Raw genomic sequence first — 26,456 nt, forward strand, 5'->3', positions numbered from 1 at the left:
ATACAGTCCAGATAGAGGAAGGTGACCTAAAGACAGAAAGGTCCAGAGTCCCATTAGTCATCTCCTGAGCCATCACCCAATTCCCCATCACATATACAGTTGGAACAAGATACCGATTTTTCCTAACAGTTACTTTAAAAGACCACATGAGCTGTTCAAAAAAGAAAAAGTCATGGTGGCCCTAAATTGATGAGATAAACTCCATAAATGGTAAGCATTTTCAGCAGTCATTGTTATTTTTATCTTTGAAACTACATTTTAATGACTCATCTTTCTTTCTGTTATTGCATTTTGAAACACATAGGCAGAAAAGAGAAAGAAATAGAAATGAAAAATATCTGACAAAGAATAAAGTGGAACATGAAATTACAGGCTATAGATGATCAGTGACAGGCTGAGACAGGCAGAAGAAACATTCTAATATGATTCTGGTTGCAAATCTAACTCCAAATGTTGCTTGGTTGAAAGAACAACTCAATACTGAGAAGTGATGGCCATGGACCATTCTACTTGTACAGTAGACTGCAGTTACAAGTGGAAAGAGATAGAGACAGAGAAAACCAGAAGGAAGATCAATCAGGTGAAGACCTGAGCCTCTTCCATCTTATTTTCAGTCTGGTTTCATTATATGGATCATGGTATGGAAGTCTGGGAAGGTTCTGAACACAGAGAATCAAAACTCAGGGAACAAGATCCACAAACCACAGCATGCTGAGGAATTGGGGTTTAGTACTACCTAAGGCGAGTGGCCGAGAGGAGATACCCCATGTCCAAGGTCAGGAGAGGTGGCTGTGAGGAGATACCCGACATCCAAGGTCACAGAAACCCCAGTAAGATGGTAGGCACTGAGAGAGGGCATCAGAGGACAGACAGACTGAAACCACAATCACAGAAAACTAACCCTAATCACATGGACCACAGCCTTGTCTAACTCAATGAAACTATGAGCCATGCTGTGTAGGGCCACCCGAGACAGACGGGTCATGGTGGAGAGTTCTGACAAAATGTGGTCCACTGGAGAAGGGAATGGCAAACCATTCCAGTATTCTTGCCTTGAGAACCCCATGAATAGTATGCTGCTGATGCTGCTAAGTTGCTTCAATCGTGTCTGACTCTGTGTGACCCCAAAGATGGCAGCCCACCAGGCTCCACCATCCTTGGGATTCTCCAGGCAAGAACACTGGAGTGGGTTGCCATTTCCTTCTCCAATGCATCAAAGTGAAAAGTGAAAATGAAGTCGCTCAGTAGTGTCTGACTCTTCACGACCCCATGGACCCCAGGCTCCTCCGTTCATGGGATTTTCCAGGCAAGAGTACTGGAGTGGTTTGCCATTGCCTTCTCTAATGAACAGTATAAAAAGGCAAAAAGATAGGACACTGAATGATGAACTCCCCAGATCAGTAGGTGCCCAATATGCTACTGGAGATCAGCGAAGAAGTTACTTCAGAAAGAATAAAGAGTCAGAGCCAATGCAAAAACAACACCCAGTTGTGGATGTGACTGGTGATAGAAGCAAGGTCTGATGCTGTAAAGAGCAATATGGCATAGGAACCTGGAATGTTATATCCATGAATCAGGGCAAATTGAAAGTTGTCAAACAGGAGATGGCAAGAGTGAACATTTTAAGAATCAGCGAACTAAAACGGACTGGAATGGGTGAATTTAACTCAGATGACCATTATATCTACTACTGTGGGCAAGAATCCCTTAGAAGAAATGGAGTAGCCATCATAGTCAACAAAAGAGTCCAAAATGCAGAACTCGGATGCAATCTCAAAAACGACAGAATGATCTCTCTTGGTTTCCAAGGCAAACCATTCAATATCACAGTAATCCAAGTCTATGCCCCAACCAGTAATACTGAAGAAGCTTAAGTTGAAAGGTTCTATGAAGACCTACAAGACCTTCTAGAACTTACATCCCAAAAAAGATGTGCTTTTCATTATAGGGGACGAGAATACAAAAGTAAAGTCAAAAAACGTCTGGAATAACAGGCAAATTTGGCCTTGGAGTACAGAATGAAGCAGGGCAAAGGCGAATAGAGTTCTGCCAAGAGAACACACTGGTCATAGCAAACACCCTCTTGCAACAACACAAGAGAAGATTCTATACATGGATATCACCAAAATCAGATTGATTATATTCTTTGCAGCCAAAGATGAAGAAGCTCTATACAGTCAGCAAAAACAAGACCAGGAGCTGACTGTGGCTCAGATCATGAACTCCTTATTGCCAAATTCAGACTTAAATTGAAGAAAGTAGGGAAAACCACTACACCATTCATGTATGACCTAAACCAAACCCTTTAGGATAATACAGTGGAAGTGAGAAATAGATTCTGGGGATTAGACCTGATAGACAGAGTGCCTGAAGAACTATGGACAGAGGTTTGTGACATTGTACAGGAGACAGGGTACAAGACCATCCCCAAGAAAAAGAAACGCAAAAAAGGAAAATAGCTGTCTGAGGAGGCCTTACAAATAGCTGTGAAAAGAAAAGCAAAAAGCAAAGGAGAAAAGGAAAGATATACTCATTTAAATGCAGAGTTTCAAAGAATAGCAAGGAGAGATAATAAAGCCTTTCTCAGCGATCAGTGCAAAGAAATAGAGGAAAACAACAGAATGGGAAAGACTAGAGGTCTCTTCAAGAAAATTAAAGATACCAAGGGAACATTTCCTGCTAAGATGGGCTCAATAAAGACAGAAATGGTATGGACCTAACAGAAGCAGAAGATATTAAGAAGAGATGGCAAGAATACACAAAAAATCTATACAAAAAAGATCTTCACAACCCAGATAATCATGACGGTGTGATCATTCATCTACAGCCAGACATCCTGTAATGTGAAGTTAAGTGGGCCTTAGGAAGCATCACTATGAACAAAGCTAGTACAGGTGATGGAATTCCAGTTGAGTTCTTTCAAAGCCTAAAAGATGATGCTGTGAAAGTGCTGCACTCAATATGCCAGCAAATTTGGAAAACTCAGCAGTGGCCACAGGACTGAAAAAGGTCAGTTTTCATTCCAATCCGAAAGAAAGGCAATGCCAAAGAATGCTCAAACTACTGCACAATTGCACTCATCTCACATGCTTGTAAAGTAATGCTCAAAATTCTGCAATTCTGCAATCCAGGCTTCAGCAATACTTGAACCGTGAACTTCCAGAAATTCAAGCTGGTTTTAGAAAAAGCAGAAGAACCAGAAATCAAATTGCCAACATCTGCTGGATCATCAAAAAAGCAAGAGAGTTCCAGAAAAACACCTATTTCTGCTTTATTGATTATGCCAAAGCCTTTGTGTGGATCACAATAAACTGTGGAGAATTCTGAAAGAGATGGGAATACCAGACCACCTGACCTGCCTCTTGAGAAACCTGTATGCAGGTCAGGAAGCAACAGTTAGAACTGGGCATGGAACAATAGACTGGTTCCAAATAGGAAAACGAGTACGTCAAGGCTGTATATTGTCACCCTGCTTATTTAACTCATATTCAGAGTACATCATGAGAAACACTGGGCTGGATGAAGCACAAGCTGGAATCAAGACTGCCAGGAGAAATATCAATTACCTCAGATGTGCAGATGATACCACCCTTATGGCAGAAAGTGAAGAAGAACTAAAGAGCCTCTTGATGAAAGTGAAAAGAGGAGAGTGAACATTCAGAAAACTAAGATCATGGCATCTGGTCCCATCACTTCATGGGAAATAGATGGGGAAAAAGTGGCAGACTTTATTTTGGGGGCTCCAAATTCACTGCAGATGGTGACTGCAGCCATGAAATCAAAAGATGCTTACTCCTTGGGAGGAAAGTTATGACCAACCTAGACAGCATATTAAAAAGCAGAGACATTAGTTTGCCAACAAAGATCTGTCTAGTCAAGGCTATGGTTTTTTCAGTAGTCATATATGGATGTGAGAGTTGGACTGTGAAGAAAGCTGAGCATTCAAGAATTGATGCCTTTGAACTGTGGTGTTGGAGAAGACTCTTGAGTCCCTTGGACTGCAAGGAGATCCAACCAGTCCATCCTAAAGGAGATCAGTCCTTGGTGTTCATTGGAAGGAATGATGCTGAAATTGAAACTCCAATAATTTGGCCACCTGATGCGAAGAACTGACTCATTTAAAAAGATCCTGATGTTGGGAAAGATTGAAGGTAGGAGGAGAAGGAAACAACAGAGGATGAGATGGTTGGATGGCATCACCAGCTCAATGGACATGAGTTTGAGTAAACTCTGGGAATGGTGATGGATAAGGAGGCCTTGGTGCTGCAGCCCATGGGGTCACAAAGAGTCAGACACAACTGAGCGACTGAACTAAACTGAAGGAAGCCTACATTTTATTTATAGTGAAATAATTCTCATCCAGTTTCTTGATGGCTATGTAGACAGGCACAAAGAAGTGACTGGTAAGGGGAGAGTAGCGATACAGAGACTTTGGGGTAGATTACAGCCAGAACCATGTGAAAATACTTCATATACCAATGGTCACCACATGCTGTGCTCTCAAAAAATGTAGCCATGACATGATATTCTTGCAGTCCTCATATTTGAAACTCTATCTCTTTTGGCCATTCTTTTCAAAGCTATGATAGAGGTTAAGAAAAGGAGCATAATTTATGAATAGGGATTTTAAGCTTGGGAATCGGCAACCATAAAATTATTTTTTTTTAATTTTGGGGTATCAGCCAGAAACCAAACTGTATGTTCCAGAGTTTAAACTCCTATAGGCATTATAAGACTGAGGCTGAGAACATCTGAGATGTGAGATTTTAAAATGTTAGTAAGGCCAATGGACGTCTCCAACTGGATTTGTGCTTGAGAATCCAAGATGACTTCTGTAGTCATAAAGAATAACAAAGAATGTTATTAGGAAAGTTATAACTGTTTTAGGACCTGATTTTTTTTTTTTTCCAGCTAGAAGGTTCACAGCATCTCATTGGGGCCTTTCTAACACAACTTGCTAAAGTGTAAATTTCAATATTACTAGCTCCACCCTGGAGTCAATCTATAAATACCGAAAAGACCTCATTAGAACAACATCTCACCCAGAAATAGTCCCACGGTAGGGTCTCTAAGAAAGATATTGGAAGAGGGCTCCAGTACACTAGGGGTTGTTTTATGGATTTTATTTTATGTGTGTTCTAAAATCAGAAGGGAGAAAGAAAAGAGAAAGAGAGAGACGAGAAAGAGTGAAGGCCATCATTCAAAGAACCCACACAGTTAAGGCTATACCCTTGAAAAGTTAACAGTGAGATGCTTCCCATTTATCAAGCTCCCCAAACAATACATTTTTACATTATATCAATATTCCTTAAATATATTACCAGTCTCTTAGAGTCACACCTTAATGAGTCGACTAACCAGCAATGATGTATACAAGGAGCGCTGCGAGCACAACTAACGTGTTTTAAAACCTATGACCACTGTTCTGGTTACAAAACGACACTCAGTGTTCATAGGGCAAGATTCTGCTAGACTTGTACTTTTTGCTTTCAGTGAAAAACAAAACAATAAAAATCCTGATTACATACTGTAACGGCAATCCTATTCCTACTTTAAATGGGAAGAAATGAGATACCGTTAGCAATAAGAACTCCCAAGTCTCCAAAAGCACCCTCTAGAAAGTTTCCTAAAATCTTGCCCTCTAGAATCAGGATCAGTTTCAGCAGGTTTCAGTGCAGACACGGGCTCCACCAGAAACCCTTAGGATTACCTGCAACCTTCCTATAAAAAAAAATAAAGTCTTTGATTATCTTAATGGAAGGAACATTCGATTAAGCTTTCAGCTCATTGCATATTCAAAATCACAGGCCTGTTTATATGTTTGCCCTGGCTTTGATAAAAGGACATGGAGGAAGCTGTGCTCTCATCCACCTTCACGCTATTATGCTCAAAATACACACTTACTATGCTACAAAAAAGGGGGGAGGTGGTTCAGGAGGCAGATTTATGGCTTGCAGTACGATATCTAGACAACAGCAACTCTCCAGGGAGCCATTGTGAGCTTGCCCCTTTCAGTGTTTGTTCTAATGGATGGATGTTATCCAACCCTGTTATATACAGCGAACCTGTTGGAGACAGGTCCCTATTTAGCACCCACTGTAAAGTGGAAGCTACACATTTAAATCTTGTCTGCACAAAAGTGGAAGCAGTGACAGATTTTATTTTCTTGGGCTCCGAAAATCACTGTGGACAGTGACCACAGCCATGAAATTAAAAGAAGTTTGTTCCTGGGAAGAAAAGCTATGACAAACTAGACAATGTATTAAGAAGCACAGACATCACTTTGCCAAGAAAGGTCCATGTAGTCAAAACCATGTTTTTTTCAGTAGTCATGTACGGATATGAGAGTTGGACTGTAAAGAAGAATTGATGTTTTTGAATTATGGTGCTGGAGGAGATTCTTGAGAGTCCCTTGGACTTAAAGGAGATCAAACCAGTCATTCCTAAAGGAAATCAACCTGAATATCCATGGGAAGGACCAATGCTGAAGCTGAAGCTTCAATACTTTGGCCACCTGATGTGAAGAGCCGACTCATTGGAAAAGACCCTAATGTTGGGAAAGATGGAGGACAAAAGGACAAGGGGATGGCAGAGGACGAGATGGTTAGACAGCATCACCGACTCAATGGACATGAGTCTGAGCAAACTCCGGAAGATACGGAGGACAGAGGACCTGCTGTCCATGAGGTCGTAAAGAGTCAGACACAACTTAGCCACTGAACAACATGTGCGCGTGACATGGACAAAAGGTCCCTAGATAAGAAACTTTTAAAAACACCAACTCCACAGCCTTCGTCAAAGAGTCTTTTTGACCAAACTGCTTGAGAAATTCATGTGCATAGATGGTCAGTAGGAAGATGCCAGGCAAAATAGAGTGGCCCACCCTTCTTCGTGTTCCCTCTCTTCCCTTCCCTTCCAAGGTGTGTGAGCTAGTTGCTGTTGTGTCCATCTTTTTGTAACCCACGGACCATATCCACCAGGCTCTTCTGTCCATGGCAATTCCCCAGACAAGAACACAGGAGTGGGTTGCCATGCCTTCCTCCAGGGGATCTTCGAAACCCAGGGACTGAACCCAGGTCTCCTGCACTGCAGGTGGATTCTTTACCAGCTGAAGCTGGTAAAGGATTCTTTACCTGGGAAGCCATTCCGAGAGTGATAGTAAATTCCTATCATTTTTCCCTATAAGATATCTTAGACAGATTCTGTTTTAGAAAGTAGTTCCCGCATTTTGTCATAAGGCACCTAAAGCACAGGAGAGCCACCATAGAGCTCCTCGAGCATAGGCAGACCAATGTATCAGAATAGAGAAAGAAGGAATTTAATGTCAGAGCTGTTTCTTCAGCTATGCATCTATATTGGTAGCCATTCTGTTGAATGTTCAGAGATTCCAGCACTCTGGGTACTAACCTCCACATGTGGGACCACATCATTAGTGACGTTTCCCAATGAAAGCCATGGCTTCATGAGACAAATGATGTCTGGGATCAACTCTCTTTTCCTGTCACTGCAGTTTTGGGGCAACCTATGGAAATGTTTGGGGCTTCCAAGGTGGCATTAGTAGTAAAGTACCTGCCTGCCAATGTAGAAGACGTAGGAGACGCAAATTTGATCCCTGGATCGGGAAGATCCCCCTGGAGGAGGGCATGGCAACCCACTCCAGTAGTCTTGCCTGGAGAATGCCCATGGACGGAGGAACCTGGCGGGCTACAGTTCATAGGTTCACAGAAAGTTAGACACGACGAAATCAACTTAGCATGCATGCATGGAAACATTTTGTTTTTTAGGCTCAAGTTAAGGAGGAAAGCAAATGTTTGTTGGTGTGTGTGCACACGCGTGTGTGCACATATGCACCTGTGTATGTGTTGGGGGTGAGAAAAGTAGGCAGTGGGAGAAGATCCATTAAAAAGAAGAAAGAGAGGGATTTTTAAGACTTATAGCTAGGTAAGGTTTGCCTATCTCGACACATTAAAGTATAAGGAAAAAAACAAAACCCTCATCAGTCTAACTGAAGACAACACACAAAATGCCCTCTTACTGTATACCAGCCTGGAACAGCACACGGACCCTGAGTTTGAGAAGGCTCTGTACAGTGGGGTGACAGAGACAGGTGTTTTAATTAGTCCCTGCAGATTTAAGATGTCTCCATGCAGGATTAGTTCTGCAGCACAGCTCTTGGTTTTCCCGATGTTTAAAGAGAAAAAAAAAAAGCTCTTTAAAGACATCAGTATGGGGTTAATGGTAGCCTTGATAAAAGTTTCTCTGGATCTCTTTATTGATGCTTAATTGCAAGCTGGACGCTAGAGAGTCTCTTCTGGCTCCTCTGAGGAGACATTCATTCAGCCAGTGGGAGTCACAACTAGATAATTTAGAAGCCCGTCCAAAACCTTTGCTCACCCTGTGCTGTGTATTTCTCATCTCAGTAGGGTGCTTATTTCCAAATCTCTTGACGGTTTCTCCATAGGGTGTAAAAGTTGGCGGTACTGTCCAAAGCAACAAGCATACAGCACTGAAGAATGAAAAACCCATCAGCATTAAGACTGTCGACTGTTTAGTGAATGCTGGGGAAAGGATTTCCGTTCTCACAAATGAACAGGACAGAAGGAGAAAAAAAAATCAGGAAAAATAATGTTCTCGGTTCTGGATGTACAAATAAAACTTTTATTTTCTTAGAGTGAAATATTCATCTCTTTAAAAATGCAACCCAATTTTTACTTATATGCAGTAATTACCTCTCAACTCTATAGACATACTGTTTGTGCTGTTCAGTCAACCTTGAAGCTGGATAATTTAGGAGGTTCCTTTGGAAGGCTTCTATTTTTTTCTCCTCACCAGCACTTGTGACTTCCACCTTGAATACAAATTCATGGACTCTCATGCCATATGCAAGAAGCTGTAATGTTGTCTACCCTATTAGTTTATTTTATTCTTCATTATGATCATAATTAGTGAGCTTGCTTGTGGCAACAATATTCCACAGACATGAAATTATTTTATATGTAAAGTTAGAATCAAGAGATTGTTCCTTTAAAAAAAAAAAACTGTATTGCATGTTTTAAAAATGTACATTTCCTAGGCCTTACGAACTAAACCAGAAGCCCTTGGTTGGATCAGAAATGTTAATGGGAAAACCACAGCCAGGCTTCTCTGAAGCCCGTTGTATGCTTGTTTAGGGCTACAATGACCCTGGTACAGAAAGGACTCCCCAACCAGCTTCCACCTTACAGGTCCTATGGATTGCATACCAACCACTGAGGATGTATAACCAATTTTTCAGCCAAAGTTCTCAATAAAATTGATTTATAATTTGTTTGAAAAATTTTGAAATGTGCCTTTAGGAAGATTTCTGACTTACAGATTTCACTAGTTTCATCAAGCAATTTTTCCTTTACATTTCTTAGGAGTAAGAAAAAGAAAAAACATCATTGACTTGAGATCAAAGACAAACAAGACATCATCTCAGTGAGGGAGCAACCTTAAAAAGCAGCAAAGATGATTATTTTTTCAAAATGCTGCTAGCATCTAGGAACCATACAACAGAGCTAAGAATGCATGTTTTCAAGGGAACCGGAACACTGTCTTCTCAGAACAATCCACCATGTGCCACGTTCTATATTTAAACCTGAGTGTCAGTGGGGAAAGATTTGTGGTACAAGAAAGCAAAGGCCTGTTTGAAATCCTAATTGTTATTGTGAAATCTTGTTCATAGAGTCAAAACCTCTAGAAAAGAGGTTGGCCTGCTAAATATCATAGTTGTTTCAAATGTGAGATGAACCTAAATGTTAATCCACCTCATCCTTTGCCAGAGTAGTTTCTGACAAATGACACCAGTATTTCAGTATCTCTCACTGGTCCTTTTCAACTACAGCAGAGGGGTAGCGATTTGAAGTAAGATTTCCAAATAATGATTTTAAACTTCTTTTAAGGCAATATTAATTGGATATCTGCTAGAAGCTGGGCATGGCAATGGCACCCCACTCCAGTACTCTTGCCTGGAAAATCCCATGGATGGAGGAGCATGGTAGGCTACAGTCCATGGGGTCGCTAAGAGTAGGACACGACTGAGGGACTTCACTTTCACTTTTCACTTTCATGCATTGGAGAAGGAAATGGCAACCCACTCCAGTGTTCTTGCCTGGAGAATCCCAGGGACGGGGGAGCCTGGTGGGCTGCCATCTATGGGGCTGCACAGAGTCGGACACGACTGAAGGGACTTAGCAGCAGCGTAAACATGTGAGGATGAAACAAGATGATATGATGTGGATAATGGTTAAGAATGTGGATCCTGGGACTTCCCTGGTGGTCTAGTGGTTAAGAATCTGCCTTTGTTTGGGATGAGTATGTATATACCGTTATATTTAAAATGGATAACCAACAAGGTCCTACTGTACAGCACATGGAACTCTGCTCAATGTTATGTGGCAGTCTGGATGGGAGTGGAGTTTGGGGGAGAATGGATACATGTATGGACTTCACAGGTGCGGCTAGTAGTAAAGAACCTGTCTGCCAACGCAGGTTAGAAGAAAGAAACGCAGGAGGACATGGCAACCCACTCCAGTATTCCTGCCTGGAGAGTCCCATGGACAGAGGAGCCTGGCAGGCTACAGTCCATAGGGTTGCACAGTCAGACATGACTGAAGGGACCTTGCGCCGATGCACATGCAGATACAGGTATATGTATCTGTATGGCTGCACCCCTTCTCTGTTCACCTGAAACTGTCACAACATTGTTAGTGGGCTATACCCCAATATAAAATAAAAAGTTAAAAAAAAAAAAAAGAATCTGCCTTCCAGTGCAGAGAACCTAGGTTCAACCCCTGGTGAGGGAATTAAGATCCCACACGCCATGGGGCAAGTCAGTGTGCTCACCACAGCTAGAGAAAGCCCATATGCTACAATGAAAACCCAGCACAGCCAAAAAAAAAAAAAGTAAAAAATAGAATATTTGCTCTAAAAGTCAGTTACTTTCCAATGCAAGGATTGGCTCTGGCCCACTGCTTGACATTGTAAATTAAGTTCTGGGGGGGACAGAGCCACACCCATTCATTTACATATTGTTTGTGGCTGCTTTTGCTTTACAATGCAGAGTTGCATACTTGCAATGTCCTATCCTCTTGATTTAGTCCTCTGGAGCAGGGATCAACAGACTTTTTCTGGAAAGAGCTAGATGGCAAACATGTTCACAGGCATCTCTGCCAAGGGAACTCCACTCTGTTGTGGTTCTGGAAAAGCAGCCCTAGGCAGCACACACACAAGGAAGTGGACCTTTGTTTCAACAAAATTTCTTTATGGACACTAACATTTGAATGTTACACAGTTTCCAAATTTCACAAGGGGTTTCAAAGTGGGGGAATCAAGATTTGGGCTCTGGTTTGCCAAACCCTGCTCTAGAGCACTAACTCCAGGAGATAATGAAGGACAGGGAAGCCTTGTGTGTAGCAGTTCATGCAGTGGGAGTCGGACGTGACTCAGCAACTGAACAACAACAGCCATTCCCACAATCACCAGGACTGTGTTTTCTGCTTGTTAATTTGATCTTAAACCACATATGAGCCCCAACCAGAACTGTCCCTCACCCCGAACAACAGGCCAGAACCACTCCAGTACGACACACTTCATCACCTTACCTAAAAACTGGACTTTCTGAAATCTCTACTTTCTTCCTGTTTGCTTGTATGTCTAGGCATACTTGCACAAGAGCCCCTTTACCAGACAACTGCATGCGTCTAAGAGGCAGGATTTTACATGCTGAAAGTAAGAAGGCTTGCAAGGGCTCTTTCCAAAGCCCTTCTTCGTTTGATATGCACAATTCTATAGATTCTTCCCTTGAAATCACACCAAAATTGTCTAGGCTTCAGACCCCACAAAACATGTTCCACTCCACCACGCCTGGAGCATACTGCCTCACACAATTGCTCTAAGATGTTTCCCTTTCTTCCACCATCTTCTTAAAGCTGTCCTCTCACTATCTGTAAGACAGGTAGCAATTATACCCAGTGGGGATGAGAATTCCCACTGCTCCCCATTATCTCAGTCAAATAACATAATATGTCTAATTAAAAGACGGCCAAGAAATAGAATGGGAACAGAGCAGTTGAGTAATAAGAGACACTATGCCTCTCGTAGTTGGTTATTTTCTTTTCTCTACTCATTATTTTGGTTTTATTAACTTTATCACTACTTGACAAAAGAGGGTTCACTGGTTGTTTTTACTGTAAATAAATGTGTTAATCAACAGATGGGTGCTGACTATCTGTGCTGTGCACTCATATGCGTGCTGTGTACTGGCATTACAATGAGGTTCCTGCCACTTTATCATCGATGTGGTATTTTCTTACAGTTTTCATAAGAAAACTGTCCATCCTAGAGAACAAGGCCAGTCTGACAAGCAGCACCAATTCATCTGACGGCGAAGCCCCTAGGATTCTCTACAGGAGGCCCCCGAAGGGCCTTTTATAATGGTCTATCCTCTGACAACAGCGCTGAGAGCCCTGCATTCCCAGCACAGAGTGATGGAACCCAGCAAAGACAGGTCGGCGATGGAATGCTGAAAGGTAGACCTTGCTATGTAGTCATGAAATCTGTTTCTCAAATATACCACTAGACCAGAGTTTCTCAGTCTTGGCACCATGGACTGTTCAGACCAGATAATTCTTTGTTGGGGGGAGGGCGGTATCCTTTGCATTATAGGATGTTTAGTAGCATCCCTGGACTTCATGTGGTAGGTGCAATAGCCCTCTCCCTCCTCCTAGCTTTGACAACTGAAAAATGTGTCCTGACATTGCCAAATGTCTGCGGGAGGGATGTGGAACACCAATACCTGCGGCACAGACAGCCTGGAAGGACTGAGGAGAGGCAAGATTGAGATGCATTCTGACAATTCAGCTGAGGCACTTTTGGAATGCTTTCCCTCTCTTGGAATGGCCTTAAGAGCCAGTTTCGAAACATCATAGGGAAACTAAACTTTCTTTATTCAAGCCCATTGCTTATGGCTACAATTTTTGGAATCACAGAATTTTAGAATTAGAAAGGATCTTAGAGATTAGCTAGGTTCAAATGATTATGCGATCTACTGAGTATCGGAATTCATCCAAATCCAGTGTTGAGAGATGTTTTGTCACCAGGACAGGACAGTTACGCCTTAGAGAGGTTGTCAGATCTATTTCCTTGTAAAGGGTGTCTAGAATAGCAGCATATGCAAAGTACAAGTCAAAAGTATAGGTGTCTTGGATACACTGTGGGGTTAGTAGAGAATATGAGCCACAGAGCTTCACCAGAACTTAAACAAAACAACCTAGAGCATAGTCCAGCCCCAGAGCCGGGGGACTGGTGGGGGTTTAAGGGGTGCAGAGTGGAAACTGGTTTGGTGGTAATATTCAGGTCTACTGCTGGCTGCCATCAAGGAATTTTTAGCAAAAACATCCACATTTTTGTTGCTTGGTCAGGAAAACCTTGTTTCATTTATACAGCATTTCTCTCTCCTGGGGACACATTCTGTATTCATTTCCCTGAGATGGTCCACTTAAGGAAAAGTAAACTGAAGGAAAGTCATCTAGAAAACAAATCGGCCGGCAGTCAGCCTATACATTTTTCATAAGCATTGAAACCATCTCTTCCTAAACAAAAGACGGAACAGTTACCAGGGGATGCAAGATGCAGGAAGGAAAACATGAGTTTTCAAGGGAAATCTCATTTTGTTCCTTTTGGACTGCAATGGAGTGTAGGGAGAATGTCCATTTTCCTTGTGTGATCTTTACCTACAGGACCACTTCAGTGGCAGCCACATTCCTGCTCCTCTTCTCAACCTTCCTTTATCTTCTTGGCATGAGGCAGGGGGTGGGGTAACGGAGGAAGAGAATTTGGGAGCAGTCTTATGTCCTCAGGTCAACCCTTGCTGCTGTCTGATCTGCCTCCTGGGAGAGCATCCGTTTGGGTGACCTGAGCAGAGTAGGCTTTGTCCTGGCAGGGAGCCGGCAGTCAGCCAGCTGGGCTACCCTGTCCCTGGGTGACACAGGGTAAGTGTCACCAGAGTCAGTCCTTTTGGCCACAGATACAAAGCTCATATCCTTTCATCAGCTCATCAGCAATAAAGCTGGCACTTTTGAGTTCCCTTTGTCTTGTCCTGCTTTTTATTTCAATTGGGTTTGAACTCAGGAGGTGAGGGAAAAGGTGCAATTAGCCCCTTAAGACACCAACTGTAAGACTGGGGTTAGGATGCCTTAAAATAACCACATGAGAACACCGATCCATTCACACTCTATATCCCAGTTACTTTCACAACTACACCACATTCACAACTACAAGATCAAAGCCCAATTAGACTGCCATCTCTACGCTCAGATACTCAGAATCTGGTCTCACAAAAGCCACTAGTTATCTATTAATTTTAAAGAAAGCAACTTTTTCCTTTTGGGAGCATGATTCTCCCTGGGTTCAAGCACTGGCTCTGACACGAGCTTAGGTGAATTTCACCTTCACAATGCTGTTCAACTGTGACAATCTCAGTGATGGTGATGATAAAACCAGGAATTCTAGGTTTTATGTTTGTTTCTAAATATGTTACCAGTGAGAGAAAGAACCCTGTGAAAACAGGACAAAAATTGCAGAATCCATGAAACTAGGTGGACTCTAGGTGGTTAAAGCTAACATGCATTTATTCTATGTATTCCTTATAGAGTGAGACATCACTGCCTATAGAGGTCCCTAAGGAATTTAATTTAATGAAATGATCAGAATGACAGCAATTAGAATATAATTGTGAGTAAGTAAATATGCATAGGGGAACTTTGATAGAGTTTATGGCTGCTACACTCACCCGGAATTTTTGACCTACATTATTAATCTGCACTACTATGAAGAAAGGGTTTGTTAATCAAAGATAAACCATCCCCATGATTCTGAATTAGTAAACGCCAGATAGCCGCAGCATAATGAGGCAATGCCGTGCACACTGACAACTCTCTGCTAAGTAGAAGCTCTCTGGCCGGCCACATAGGAGGTCTCCTTAATGAAAAATTTCTTTTTAATTTTGAACTTCTTCCCACCATTACCCTTCATGAAAATTAAAACAAGGAGCTAGAATTTTGTCCTTTTCAGCAAACCTCCTGGCAGGACTGCTTGCCGTGGCAGAGAAAATCTCATTGTGTCAGAGGAATTCCCTGTTCACCTCTTTCCGAGATCTAAAAGAATTACACCTACATTTTTAATAAAACTCTGACTTTGTTTCCTTCCCTCACATAACATTTCTGCACACTTTCTTCTTTTGGAGGACTTTTGGCTGGTCTTCCTTCTGTGCTCTGTGCCTCCTGGCTTGGTAGGGGTTGACGTAATCCCTTGGCTTGAATCCTTAGGTACACAGACAGAGAAGTCTCCCCACAAAATCTGTGGGAGCCAAGCCTGTCCTCAGCACATCTCCCAAAGGCTGCCCTCCACCAAACAGAATGATTTCACCTTGTACAGCTGAGGCCTCAAAAGGTTCCTTCCTAGAATTAATCCCGTTAAGAACACAAAGTCGAGATGTACTGGCGGGAAGCCGGAAAGGTATAGGGGGGCAGAACATACTGATTGAACCATAAACCAGATTCTCCAGGGGTTCGCAGACCACCTTCCAGGCTCCCTGGAACACAGACATTAGACATCCTAGGTTTCTGAGGGTCTGTGGGCAATGTTTCCATTGCCTTCTTCCAAAAGACAACTAACAAAGGCTGCCGTTCAGAGTCCTTATGACGCTATCAAAACCTCCTAAATCATACTACCCATTGTAAAGAAATAAAACTGGTGACCATACAGTGTTCACATCCTAAAAGTGCAGAAATAAAAGGCAAACACATAACCAGAGGACCTGTTCACACCACATATATTAAAAGACTGGTCACATTTGTGTAACTGAAACTGCCTTCCGGGAAGGTCTGCCATTCCAGAGCCAGTTCAAAATCCCGCTCCCCGCTTCCCGCCCCATTCTTAACTTTTTATTTATTCTAGAGAGTTCAGGGGAAAGTGAGAAAAGAATGGCTTTATATTGGAATACTGGAATAGTTCTCACTATAGAATCAATTAGTACAGATATATTTTACTTAACTATTGAGTGCACTTACTGAAACATTCATTTTAGAGAGAAGTGCAGCAAGAGGCAATAGGGTTCTTAGCAATTTATAATCCTTTCCCAGTAAAGTGTGTTGTTCTTAATAGCTTCATAAAAGGATAAACCATGGTCCTCTCTTCCTCCACCCCTTTAAATCCCCAAAATTAAATAACGGAGCTGGCGATGTGAAACATGTGGTAGAAATCCAGAATGGAAAATTAGTATGAGAAAGTATGGAGACTGCTTTAGGAGAAGAATGGGAGTAAGTGGGTCAGGGGCAGAGCCTAGAAATCTAGATTCTCATTCACACTTTGGAAAATCTGATATTCAAGACTGGATAACAGTTCTGAAATGAACTCAGCAGAAACACCCCAGGAACAGAATCTATTTTCTAGTCATCTGCATTAGAAGAGAAAGTGTGCAGGAAATGAGGCAAATTAACTCTCCTCTCCCACCTGTCCAGTGTGAATGTAACTATGAAAGTCACTCCAAAAGTAGGATGTGTTTGAAGGAAAATTTTGTCAACCACACAGATCAAGCTCCCCTTTAAACCATTTCTTGTTCACAGGCTTATAGGGTAATTCTAACAAAGACCTATGTGGATATTAAAAAAAAAAAAATCAAAACTACAGCTGCTAATGTTTTTGTTGAAAAATACAAGTGTAGTGCTCTGCATTGCTAAAAATCAACTTTGTATTCCTAAATAATCTGTAAATGCACTGATATCCAACCAGGACCTTGTGATTAAAAAGGCCAAGACACATTCCTTACATGAGAAGTCCAGCATAGAGTGACCCAATTCACTGTCATCTGTTTTCAACCCGTGTCCTAGACTTCATGTAATCTCCACCACCTAGTACAATGCATGCTATACAGTTGGTACCCCCAAAAAAATCTGCTGAATGAATAAACATCCTTCTAAGTATTGTTTATAACACAACTCACACATTTACGATTAGATCCCTGTAGTTCTTCTTCAAGGGCAGAACTTAAGCAACAAGCACAGATCTCAACATAAGCTCTTTCTCTGTACACATTTAGATCCTACAATAAAGTGGATGTGACTCCTACCTGCTTGGTTGGTGGTCACAGTGACGGACACGGATTGGTCTGGGCTAGGGTTATACTTGGACACACCATTCACTGCCCAGATTTCAAACGTGTAGTTGGTATGAGCCAGGAGGTCAGTGATGGAGACCTTGGTGGTCTTCAGGCCGTTCTGCTGTGGAGTGTAGTGGACCCCACTTCCACAGGGTCGGCACTTGCTGGAGTCACCTGCTCCACACTTCTTGCACACGACATTGTAGGAAATGTCCTGGCGGCCACCCGTGTTCTGAGGACTGCTCCATTCCAGGTTCACAGAAGTCTCATTGACATTTGAAATCAAGTTGAGAGGAGCAGATGGTGGGCCTGGAGGAAAAAAGAAAACAAAACATACTATCAAACCAAGAACTAAAACGAGCCTTTTGGAATCTCTCAGAACTTATATTCTTTTCTGCAGTTATAAGAAATAAGATGAGCCCATTTAGCAAAGAAAGCCAAAAGCAAATTAAGCCAGCAAAAATCATTTAAAAGAGCAATATGACAGAAGGCTGTCTGCGTGAGTGTCATTCTCTTTTCTGTACAAACGCAGCACTGACCAGAGATGTGAAGTAACTCTATATCAAATAGGCTCCAAACGGCTTTCTCTATGAAGTGACCTGGCTATTTTTCTCATAACTTGTCTAGCCTTACTCTTATCATTTGAAAGATGTGTACACAATTGTGTTTCTAGTTCCCAGGGCTGTTGTGGGACTCTGGTAAACTACTAGTTATACACCATTTTTGAAGACAAATGATGATTCCTAAGTACAGTGTGTTATCAACATGGAATAAAATTAACTGAATGGCATAGATATCCCTCTTCCGTCCGACACGGCAGTTGAGAGTTAAGCTATTTGTGGGTAATTAGTAGGAACTGGTTTAGCCTGGCTGCAGAGAAGTCAAAGGTACAGTTGTTGAGAAATCTCAACTCCATGGCAGGATTGTGCAAAGGTGCCCAAATCTCCACGGCCTGATCTTCAGCTGACCAGGGCTACACCAGGCCCTTCTCATTTCTACTGACATCAAAGGTGTCCAAAATATATCTGGTGGTCATGATTCTTTTGAAATAGAACTGATTGCAAACAACATAGTACTTAGTTTAAAAATAGTAACAATAAATAAGAGCACAGAACCCTCTCAATTCTTACTGTAGATTAGTCTCTAGGCCAAGATGTTATGAAACAAGCTGCCTTCAGGGGGAAGAATCAGGATGGGAGAGAAAAGAGGGGATTTTCCTGATCTGACCTGATTCTAAAGGTCTAAAAGATGCCTGCCACACTCTAATGAAAAATATTGATTCACTGCAACAACTGGGAAGTTCTCTTTTTGCTTCCCTCTTTCCCATTTTGGTCTTCAAGGAAAAGAGCTGAAGTAAGTATCAATGAAAAATTGAGACTTCTTGCTTATTGTTTCTATTCTACTGCTAATTTACTTATAATCATTGCTTTCAGGGAAATCTGTCCTTGTTACTCAGAAAAAGAAAGTTAAAAGGAAGTAACTGGCAGGCTTCCTTATCTAGTCAATCATAATGGAATATATTGTCCCAGACTAGCCATTGCCAGAGAACTGGAAGAGGTAATTTTATGAAGGAGGAGTCATACCCAGTATTACTGAGTTCACAGTGACAAATGGCTAAAGGATTTTGGTAGTAATATTGAACAAAGGTAATTCATCTCCTTTTCATCTCATACAACTTAACTGAAGACTGTAACAGGGTAGGCAGGACCTCCCAATTTCCCTTGGAGACTAATTACTGACAACCTCTCTCTCTTAGTGTTAAGACTTGATTCCCATCCTAAGAACCTTAAAGGAAAAACAGTGCTGTAAAATTTGTGTTAAAGGACAAGACTGCCCCCACAGAAGTCCTCAGAAAAAAATGCACAGATTTATTTCTCATTTAGATTTTAAATTTATCTCTTTGGTCCTTAGTAGAGTGAGTATTAATGTTTTTTTTTTTTTTTTTTTTTTTTAATAACATGATTAGAGCTATTTGAAATAAAAGACACTTAGGTCCAGATAAGATGTTAAAGATCATTTGGCTAAATAGTTTCATTTTATAGATGAGGAAATTGAGAGCCAGAAAGTGGAGCTGATAATACTGAAAGTTCGTGCAATCTAATTAGTAACAGAGTTCCACTAAAATCCCAAAGTACTAACTCCCACACAGTGGGGTTATTTCCACATTTGTTGATAAAATAACAACAAAATTAGGAGCTTCCACCAAAGTTTGAAAGGCAAAGACAGGAAAAAGGACCAAGTATCTTCAATTTTGTTCAAATTCTGAGATGTTTCTTGCCATCTGCTAGTCTGGGGCGAAAGTTGACCACAGCTTGGTTCCTAAAATGGGTCAAGCCACTGGTTCGTATTTTGCTGTGACTTTCAGGGTTAAACAGGAGTGACTCTTAAATCCATTAACGTCCTTGCCAAGGTTCCTAGTCCACTTTCACATGGGAAAATGTGACACAATGAATCAAGCACTGCAGAAGCAAAAAGTCAGTAATTAGTATGTAGGACGGGACATGGCGGTGTCTAAACAGAGAAGAAATGGAGCAGAAAACTAAATGGTCACAGGACTCAGAGATATAACACTGCCACGTGAAAGAAAAAAAACAAAGATGCTGCAGGGTTTCAACATGGAGGGCTGGCATGAAAGCAAGATACAGTCCAGAACAGCCTTCTTCCTTTGGGCAGTGATTCTTAAAGAATCTACCCTGGAAAGGTGCTCAAAGGAAGACAGAGAACTAGTTAGCAAGCTCAGAAGTTCAACGCTGCCTCCAAGAATGGTTTGGTAAATTTGTACTGCATCTATTTCATGTTTTGTTGCCACAAGGAGTGGTGGCTCCATGGTGGCATAGTAGCAGTTTGAAACTTGGACTGTAACTGGAGATTTAAGGTGAGGGGAATGAAATAAAAGAAATGTGCACCCAATATGATTGTTGGCCTACATAAGCTTGGGAAAAGACACCTGGAAAAGGATTTTATAAATTAAAAAAATGATGATGTTGTATTATATCTGTGTTTTCTCTTTTTTTGAAAATTCTTGCCAACTAAAAGATGGGAAATACATCATGTGTGTTTTCATATATAAGGAAAGATCATCTCTTCCTCAGAAAGGAAGGCACATTATTCTCAAGAAAATGAGAAAAAAGCATGGACTTTAATACAGCCAAAAGTCAATCTGGGTCAAACAGTCATCCTTAACAGCAGCATCTTAAAATAATTATCTATAGAGATGACTAAAGAGTGAAAAATAGGCATCCTTAGCAACATGAAGAGTACTCTCAATAAACACAAGGCATCCAGAAGGGAAAACACTTACATTTTTACATAGTTAAAGTTTACATTATCTTGTCTTTTTTTTCTATAAGTACTAAAACCGAGCAGGAACTATGGACTGATCCCTGTAGCCCCTGCATGCAGTTTATAGGAAAGTTTTAGCCAGCCTCCTGGGCCTTCCTCAAGTTCCAAAGAGCAAATCTAATCAGAGAAGAGAGAACGCACAGAAACAAAGGAAAACAGTCAAGCAAGAGAAAATAATAATCATTTGGCCATAAAAAAAAGTCAAGGACATTTAGTTCCTCCTCAGTTCAGTTTAGTCGCTCAGTCGTGTCTGAGTCTTTGCGACCCCATGGACTGCAGCACGCCAGGCCTCCCTGTCCATCACCAACTTCCAGAGTTTACTCAAACTCATGTCCACTGAGCCGGTGATGCCATCCAACCATCTCATCTTCTGTCATCCCCCTTTCCTCCCACCTTCAATCTTTCCCTGTATCATCATCTTTTCAAATGAGTCAGTTCTTCGCATCAGAGGGCCAAAGTATTGGAGTTTCAGCTTCAGCATCAGTCCTTCCAATGAATATTCAGGGATGATTTCCTTTAGGATGGACTGGTTTGATCTCCTTGCAGTCCAAGGGACTCTCAAGAGTCTTCTCCAACACCACAGTTCAAAAGCATCACTTCTTCGGCACTCAGCTTTCTTTATGGTACGACTCTCACATGTCACATGATGTGATGGCTCATGAAAAAAGCCATAATGGAAAAGCCATAGCTTTGACAGGATGGACTTTTGTTGGCAAAGTAATGTCTCTGCTTTTTAATATGCTGTCTAGGTTGGTCATAACTTTCCTTCTAAGAAGCAAGTGTCTTTTAATTTCATGGCTGCAGTCACCATCTGCAGTGATTTTGGAGCCCCCAAAAATAAAGTCTGTCATTTTTTCCCCATCTATTTGTGATGAAGTGATGGAACCAGATGCCATGATCTTAGTTTTCTGAATGTTGAGTTTTAAGCCAACTTTTTCACTCTCCTCTTTCACTTCCATCAAGAGGCTCTTCAGTTCTTCTTCACTTTCTGCCATAAGGGTGATGTCATCTGTATATCTGAGGTTATTGATATTTCTCCTGGCAATCTTGATTCCAGCTTGTGCTTCTTCTAGCCCATCGTTTCTCATGATGTACTCTGCATAAAAGTTAAATAAGCAGGGTGACAATATACCTTCACATAGTCCTTTTCCTATTTGGAACCAGTCTGTTGTTCCATGTCCAGTTCTAATTGTTGTTTCCTGACCTCCACACAGATTTCTCACGAGTCAGGTCAGGTGGTCTGGTATTCAAATCTTTTGAAGAATTTTCCACAGTTTGTTGTGATCCACACAGTCAAAGGCTTTGGCATAGTCAATAAAGCAGAAATAGATGTTTGTTGGAACATCTCTTGCTTTTTTCAATGATCCAATGGATGTTGGCAATTTGATCTCTGGTTCCTCTGCCTTTTCTAAATCCAGCATGAACATCTGGAAGTTCACAGATCAGGTACTGTTGAAGCCTGGCTGGGAGAATTTTGAGCATTACTTTGCTAGTGTGTGAAAGTGGAAGTGAAGTCGCTCAGTTGTGTCCAACTCTTTGCAACCCCATGGACTGTAGCCTACCAAGCTCCTCCATGCATGGGATTTTCCAGGCAAGAGTACTGGAGTGGGTTGCCATTTCCTTCTTCAGGGGATCTTCCTGATCCAGGAATTGAACCTGGGTCTTCCACAGTGTATGCAGATGCTTTTACCATCTAAGCCACCAATAATGGGCACTAGTTTGTGAGATATGTGCAATTGTGCGGTCATTTGAGCATTCTTTGGCATTGCCTTTCTTTGGGATTGTAATGAAAACTGACCTTTTCCAGTTCTGTGGCCACTGATGAGTTTTCCAAATTTGCTGGAATATTGAGTGCAGCACTTTCATAGCATCATCCTTTAGGATCTGAAATAGCTCAACTGGAATTCCATCACCTCTACTAGCTTTGTTCGTAGTGATGCCCCCTAAGGCCCGCTTGACTTCACATTCCAGGATGTCTGGCTCTGGGTGAGTGATCACACCACTGTGATTATCTGGGTTGTGAAGATCTTTTCTGTATAGTTCTTCTGTGTATTCTTGCCACCTCTTCTTAATATCTTCTGTTTCTCTTATGTCCATAATATTTCTGTCCTTTATTGTGCCCATCTTTTCATGAAATGTTCCCTTGGTATCTCTAATTTTCTTGAAGAGATCTCTAGTCTTTCCCATTCTATTGATTTCCTCTATGTCTTTGGATTGATCACTGGGGAAGGCTTACTTATCTCTCTTTGCTATTCTTTGGAACTTTGCATTCACACTGGTATATCTTTCCTTTTCTCCTTTGCCTTTTGCTTCTCTTCTTTTCACAGCTATTTGTAAGGCCTTCTCAGACAACCATTGTGTCTTTTTGCATTTCTTTTTCTTGGGGATGGTCTTGATCCCTGCCTCCTGTACAATATCACAAACCTTAGTCCATAGTTCTAAAGGCACTCTATCAGATCTAATCCCTGGAATCTATTTCTCACTTCCACTGTATAATCATAACAGATTTTGATTTAGGTCATACATGAATGGTCTAGTGGCTGTCCCTACTTTCTTCATTTTAAGTCTGAAATTGCCAATAAGGAGCTCATAATCTGAGCCACAGTCAGTTCCCGGTCTTGTTTTTGCTGACTGTATAGAGCTTCTCCATATTTGGGTGCAAAGAATATAATCAATCTGATTTCGGTGTTGACCATCTGGTGATGTCCATGTATAGAGTCTTCTCTTGTGTTGTTGGAAGAGGGTGTTTGCTATGACCAGTGTGTTCTCTTGGTAGAACTCTATTAGCCTTTGCCCTGCTTCATTTTGTACTCCAATGCCAAATTTGCCTGTTACTCCAGGTGTTTCTTGACTTCCTACTTTTGCATTCTAGTCCCCTATAATGAAAAGGACATTTTTTTTGGTGTTAGTTCTAAAAGGTCTTGTAGGTCTTCATAGAACTGTTCAACTTCAGCTTCTTCAGCGTTACTGGATGGGGCATAGACTTGGACTACTGTGATATTGAATGGTTTATCTTGGAAACAGATAATTCTGTTGTTTTTCAGATTGCATCCAAGTACTGCATTTCAGACTCTTGTTGACTATAATGGCTACTCCATTTCTTCTAAGGGATTCTTGCCCATAGTAGATATGATGGTCATCTGAATTAAATTCACCTATCCCAGTCCATTTTAGTTCACTGATTCCTAAAATGTCAATGTTCACTCTTGCCATCTCCTGTTTGACCACTTCAATCTCCCTTGATTTATGGACCTAACACTCCAGGTTCCTATGCAGTATTGCTCTTTATAACATTGGACTTTACTTCCATCACTAGTCACATCCACAACTGGGTGTGTGGTTGCTTTGGCTCCATCTCTTCATTCCATCTCTTCATGTGTTCCTCCTCAAAAGTGGAATACTTTCCTAAACCGTATCCTTGAGTTCTGCAGATACAAACCCTCATCATGTAGAAAAAGTTATCTGCATGGTGACCATAAGCACTAGACCTCAGACCAGCTGGAACCAGAAGATCAATGACTGAGATTCTGGATACATTACCCTGTTACCTCACCATCAACCAATCAGAGAACTGAGCATGAGCTGATCACATACCCCAAGACCCTCTCCCTTACACTGTCTTGAGAAACTCTTCCCTCAGTGTTTTTGAGTGTTAGCTCTCCATTCTGCTCACTTGGTACCTGGTTATAAATGCTGTACTTTCTTTCACCACAAATTTGTGTCAGTAGATTTGCTTTGCTGTGGGTCAGGCAAGAAGGCACATGTTCGGTTTGGTAAGAGCATATCTAGATATTTAGGAATAATTGAATTTCTGATGAATGATTGCCTTTCTCATCAGAAATATGCCAACCTCTTAATGTCTCCAATTATATATGAGATTTATAACTAAGAGAGATAATCATACTACTTAATTTTCTAGTTTCTATATTGATGTCATATCTAAACACACACCAATATCAGGGAGCTGTAGGTCATTGTGAATTATAGCATTTTATGTCTTCCCAAACTGCCCCACTACTGGTCTGAATGTAGGACTGGCAGTTATCCTGCTTATATTATTTCCTATTTCGGGGCAGCTATCAATATTTCTGGTTCTCTTTGGAACATGAAAGGATAAAAAGGTCTTGTTCAAGCGGTTTTAGAAAAGGCAGAGGAATCAGAGATCAAATTGCCAACATCCGCTGGATCATGGAAAAAGCAAGCGAGTTCCAGAAAAACATCTATTTCTGCTTTATTGACTATGCCAACGCCTTTGACTGTGTGGATCACAACAAACTGTGGAGAATTCTGAAAGAGATGGGAATACCAGACCACCTGACCTGCCTCTTGAGAAATCTGTATGCAGGTCAGGAAGCAACAGTTAGAACTGGACATGGAACAACAGACTGGTTCCAAATAGGAAAAGGAGTATGTCAAGGCTGTATATTGTCACCCTGCTTATTTAACTTCTATGCAGAGTACATCATGAGAAACGCTGGGCTGGAAGAAGCACAAGCTGGAATCAAGATTGCCGGGAGAAATATCAATAACCTCAGAAATGCAGAGGGCTTCCCTGGTGGCTCAGAGGTTAAAGCGTCTGCCTGCAATGCGGGAGACCTGGGTTCAATCCCTGGGTAGGGAACAACCCTTGGAGAAGGAAATGGCAACTCACTCCAGTATTCTTGCCTGGAGAATCCCATGGATGGAGGAGCCTGGTGAGCTATAGTCCACGGGGTTGCAAAGAGTCATACATGACTGAGCAACTTCCCTTTCACTTTCAGAAATGCAGATGACACCACCCTTATTGCAGAAAATGAAGAAGAACTAAAGAGCCTCTTGATGGAAGTGAAGAGGAGACTGAAAAATTTGGCTTAAAACTCAACATTCAGAAAACTAAGATCATGGCATCTGGTCCCATCACTTCATGGGAAATAGATGGGGAAACAGTGGAAACAGTGGCTGACTTTATTTTTCTGAGCTCCAAAATCACTGCAGATGGTGATTGCAGCCATGAAATTAAAAGACACTTACTCCTTGGAAGAAAAGTTATGACCAACCTACACAGCATATTAAAAAGCAGAGACATTACTTTGTCAACAAAGGTTCATATAGTCAAGGCTATGGTTTTTCCAGTGGTCATGTACGGATGTGAGAGTTGGACTATAGAGAAAGCTGAGAGCTGAAGAATTGATGCTTTTGAACTGTGGTGTTGGAGAAGACTCTTTAGAGTCCCTTGGACTGCAAGGAGATCAAACCAGTCCATCCTAAAGGAGGTCAGTCCTGGGTGTTCACTGGAAGGACTGATGTTGAAGCTGAAACTCCAATACTTTGGCCACCTGATGTGAAGAGCTGACTCAATGGAAAATTCCCTGATGCTGGGAAAGATTGAGGGCAGGAGGAGAAGGGGATGACAGAGGATGAGATGGGTTGGATGGCATCACCGACTCAACGGACATGAGTTTGGGTGGACTCCGGGAGTTGGTGATGGACAGGGAGGCCTGGTGTGCTGCAGTTCATGGAATCGCAAAGAGTTGGACATGACTGAGCGACTGAACTGAACCAAACATATATTTGATAATTGTTTCTCTTACAGTTTGTATGATAGCAGAATTGATGTCTTCATCATTTCCTGGTGTCTCCTATGATCCCTAGTTCAGAGCAAGCTCAATAGCTGTTTGAGGAGTCATGAATGACTGGCTGGAACAAGGTCCTCTAATGCATCTTCTGTCCCTCCACCTACAATGTTATTTTAAGCCTGTAAATTAATACAGGCTTTTCTGGGCTAAGCCTGTATTAGCCAGCTTTTCACATACAGATTCATTACCATTAAGCCCTGTAATGGAGCATCTCAATGTAGCTAGTTTAATTCAATAATCTTTGCTACAATTTAAAAACACTCTGAACAAGTGGGAAGGGCTATGCGTCATATAGAGGTGGTGACATCTGTTGGGAAGGA

At 41.6% G+C, this 26,456-nt stretch overlaps 1 protein-coding gene across 3 annotated transcripts in view; it reads right to left on the bottom strand.

Annotated features, from left to right (window-relative positions):
- Window positions 1-26,456, bottom strand: part of EPHA4 (EPH receptor A4) — a 159,994-nt gene that overhangs the window by 53,251 nt on the left and 80,287 nt on the right. For all 3 annotated transcript variants that reach the window (XM_061386229.1, XM_061386247.1, XM_061386237.1), the window contains one exon: window positions 17,150-17,488. In XM_061386229.1, coding sequence (XP_061242213.1) covers window positions 17,150-17,488 — 339 coding nt within the window. The remainder of the gene's footprint in view (window positions 1-17,149; window positions 17,489-26,456) is intronic.

Source organism: Bos javanicus, chromosome 2 (genome assembly GCF_032452875.1).
Source record: "Bos javanicus breed banteng chromosome 2, ARS-OSU_banteng_1.0, whole genome shotgun sequence".
NCBI classification, from domain to species: domain Eukaryota; kingdom Metazoa; phylum Chordata; class Mammalia; order Artiodactyla; family Bovidae; genus Bos; species Bos javanicus.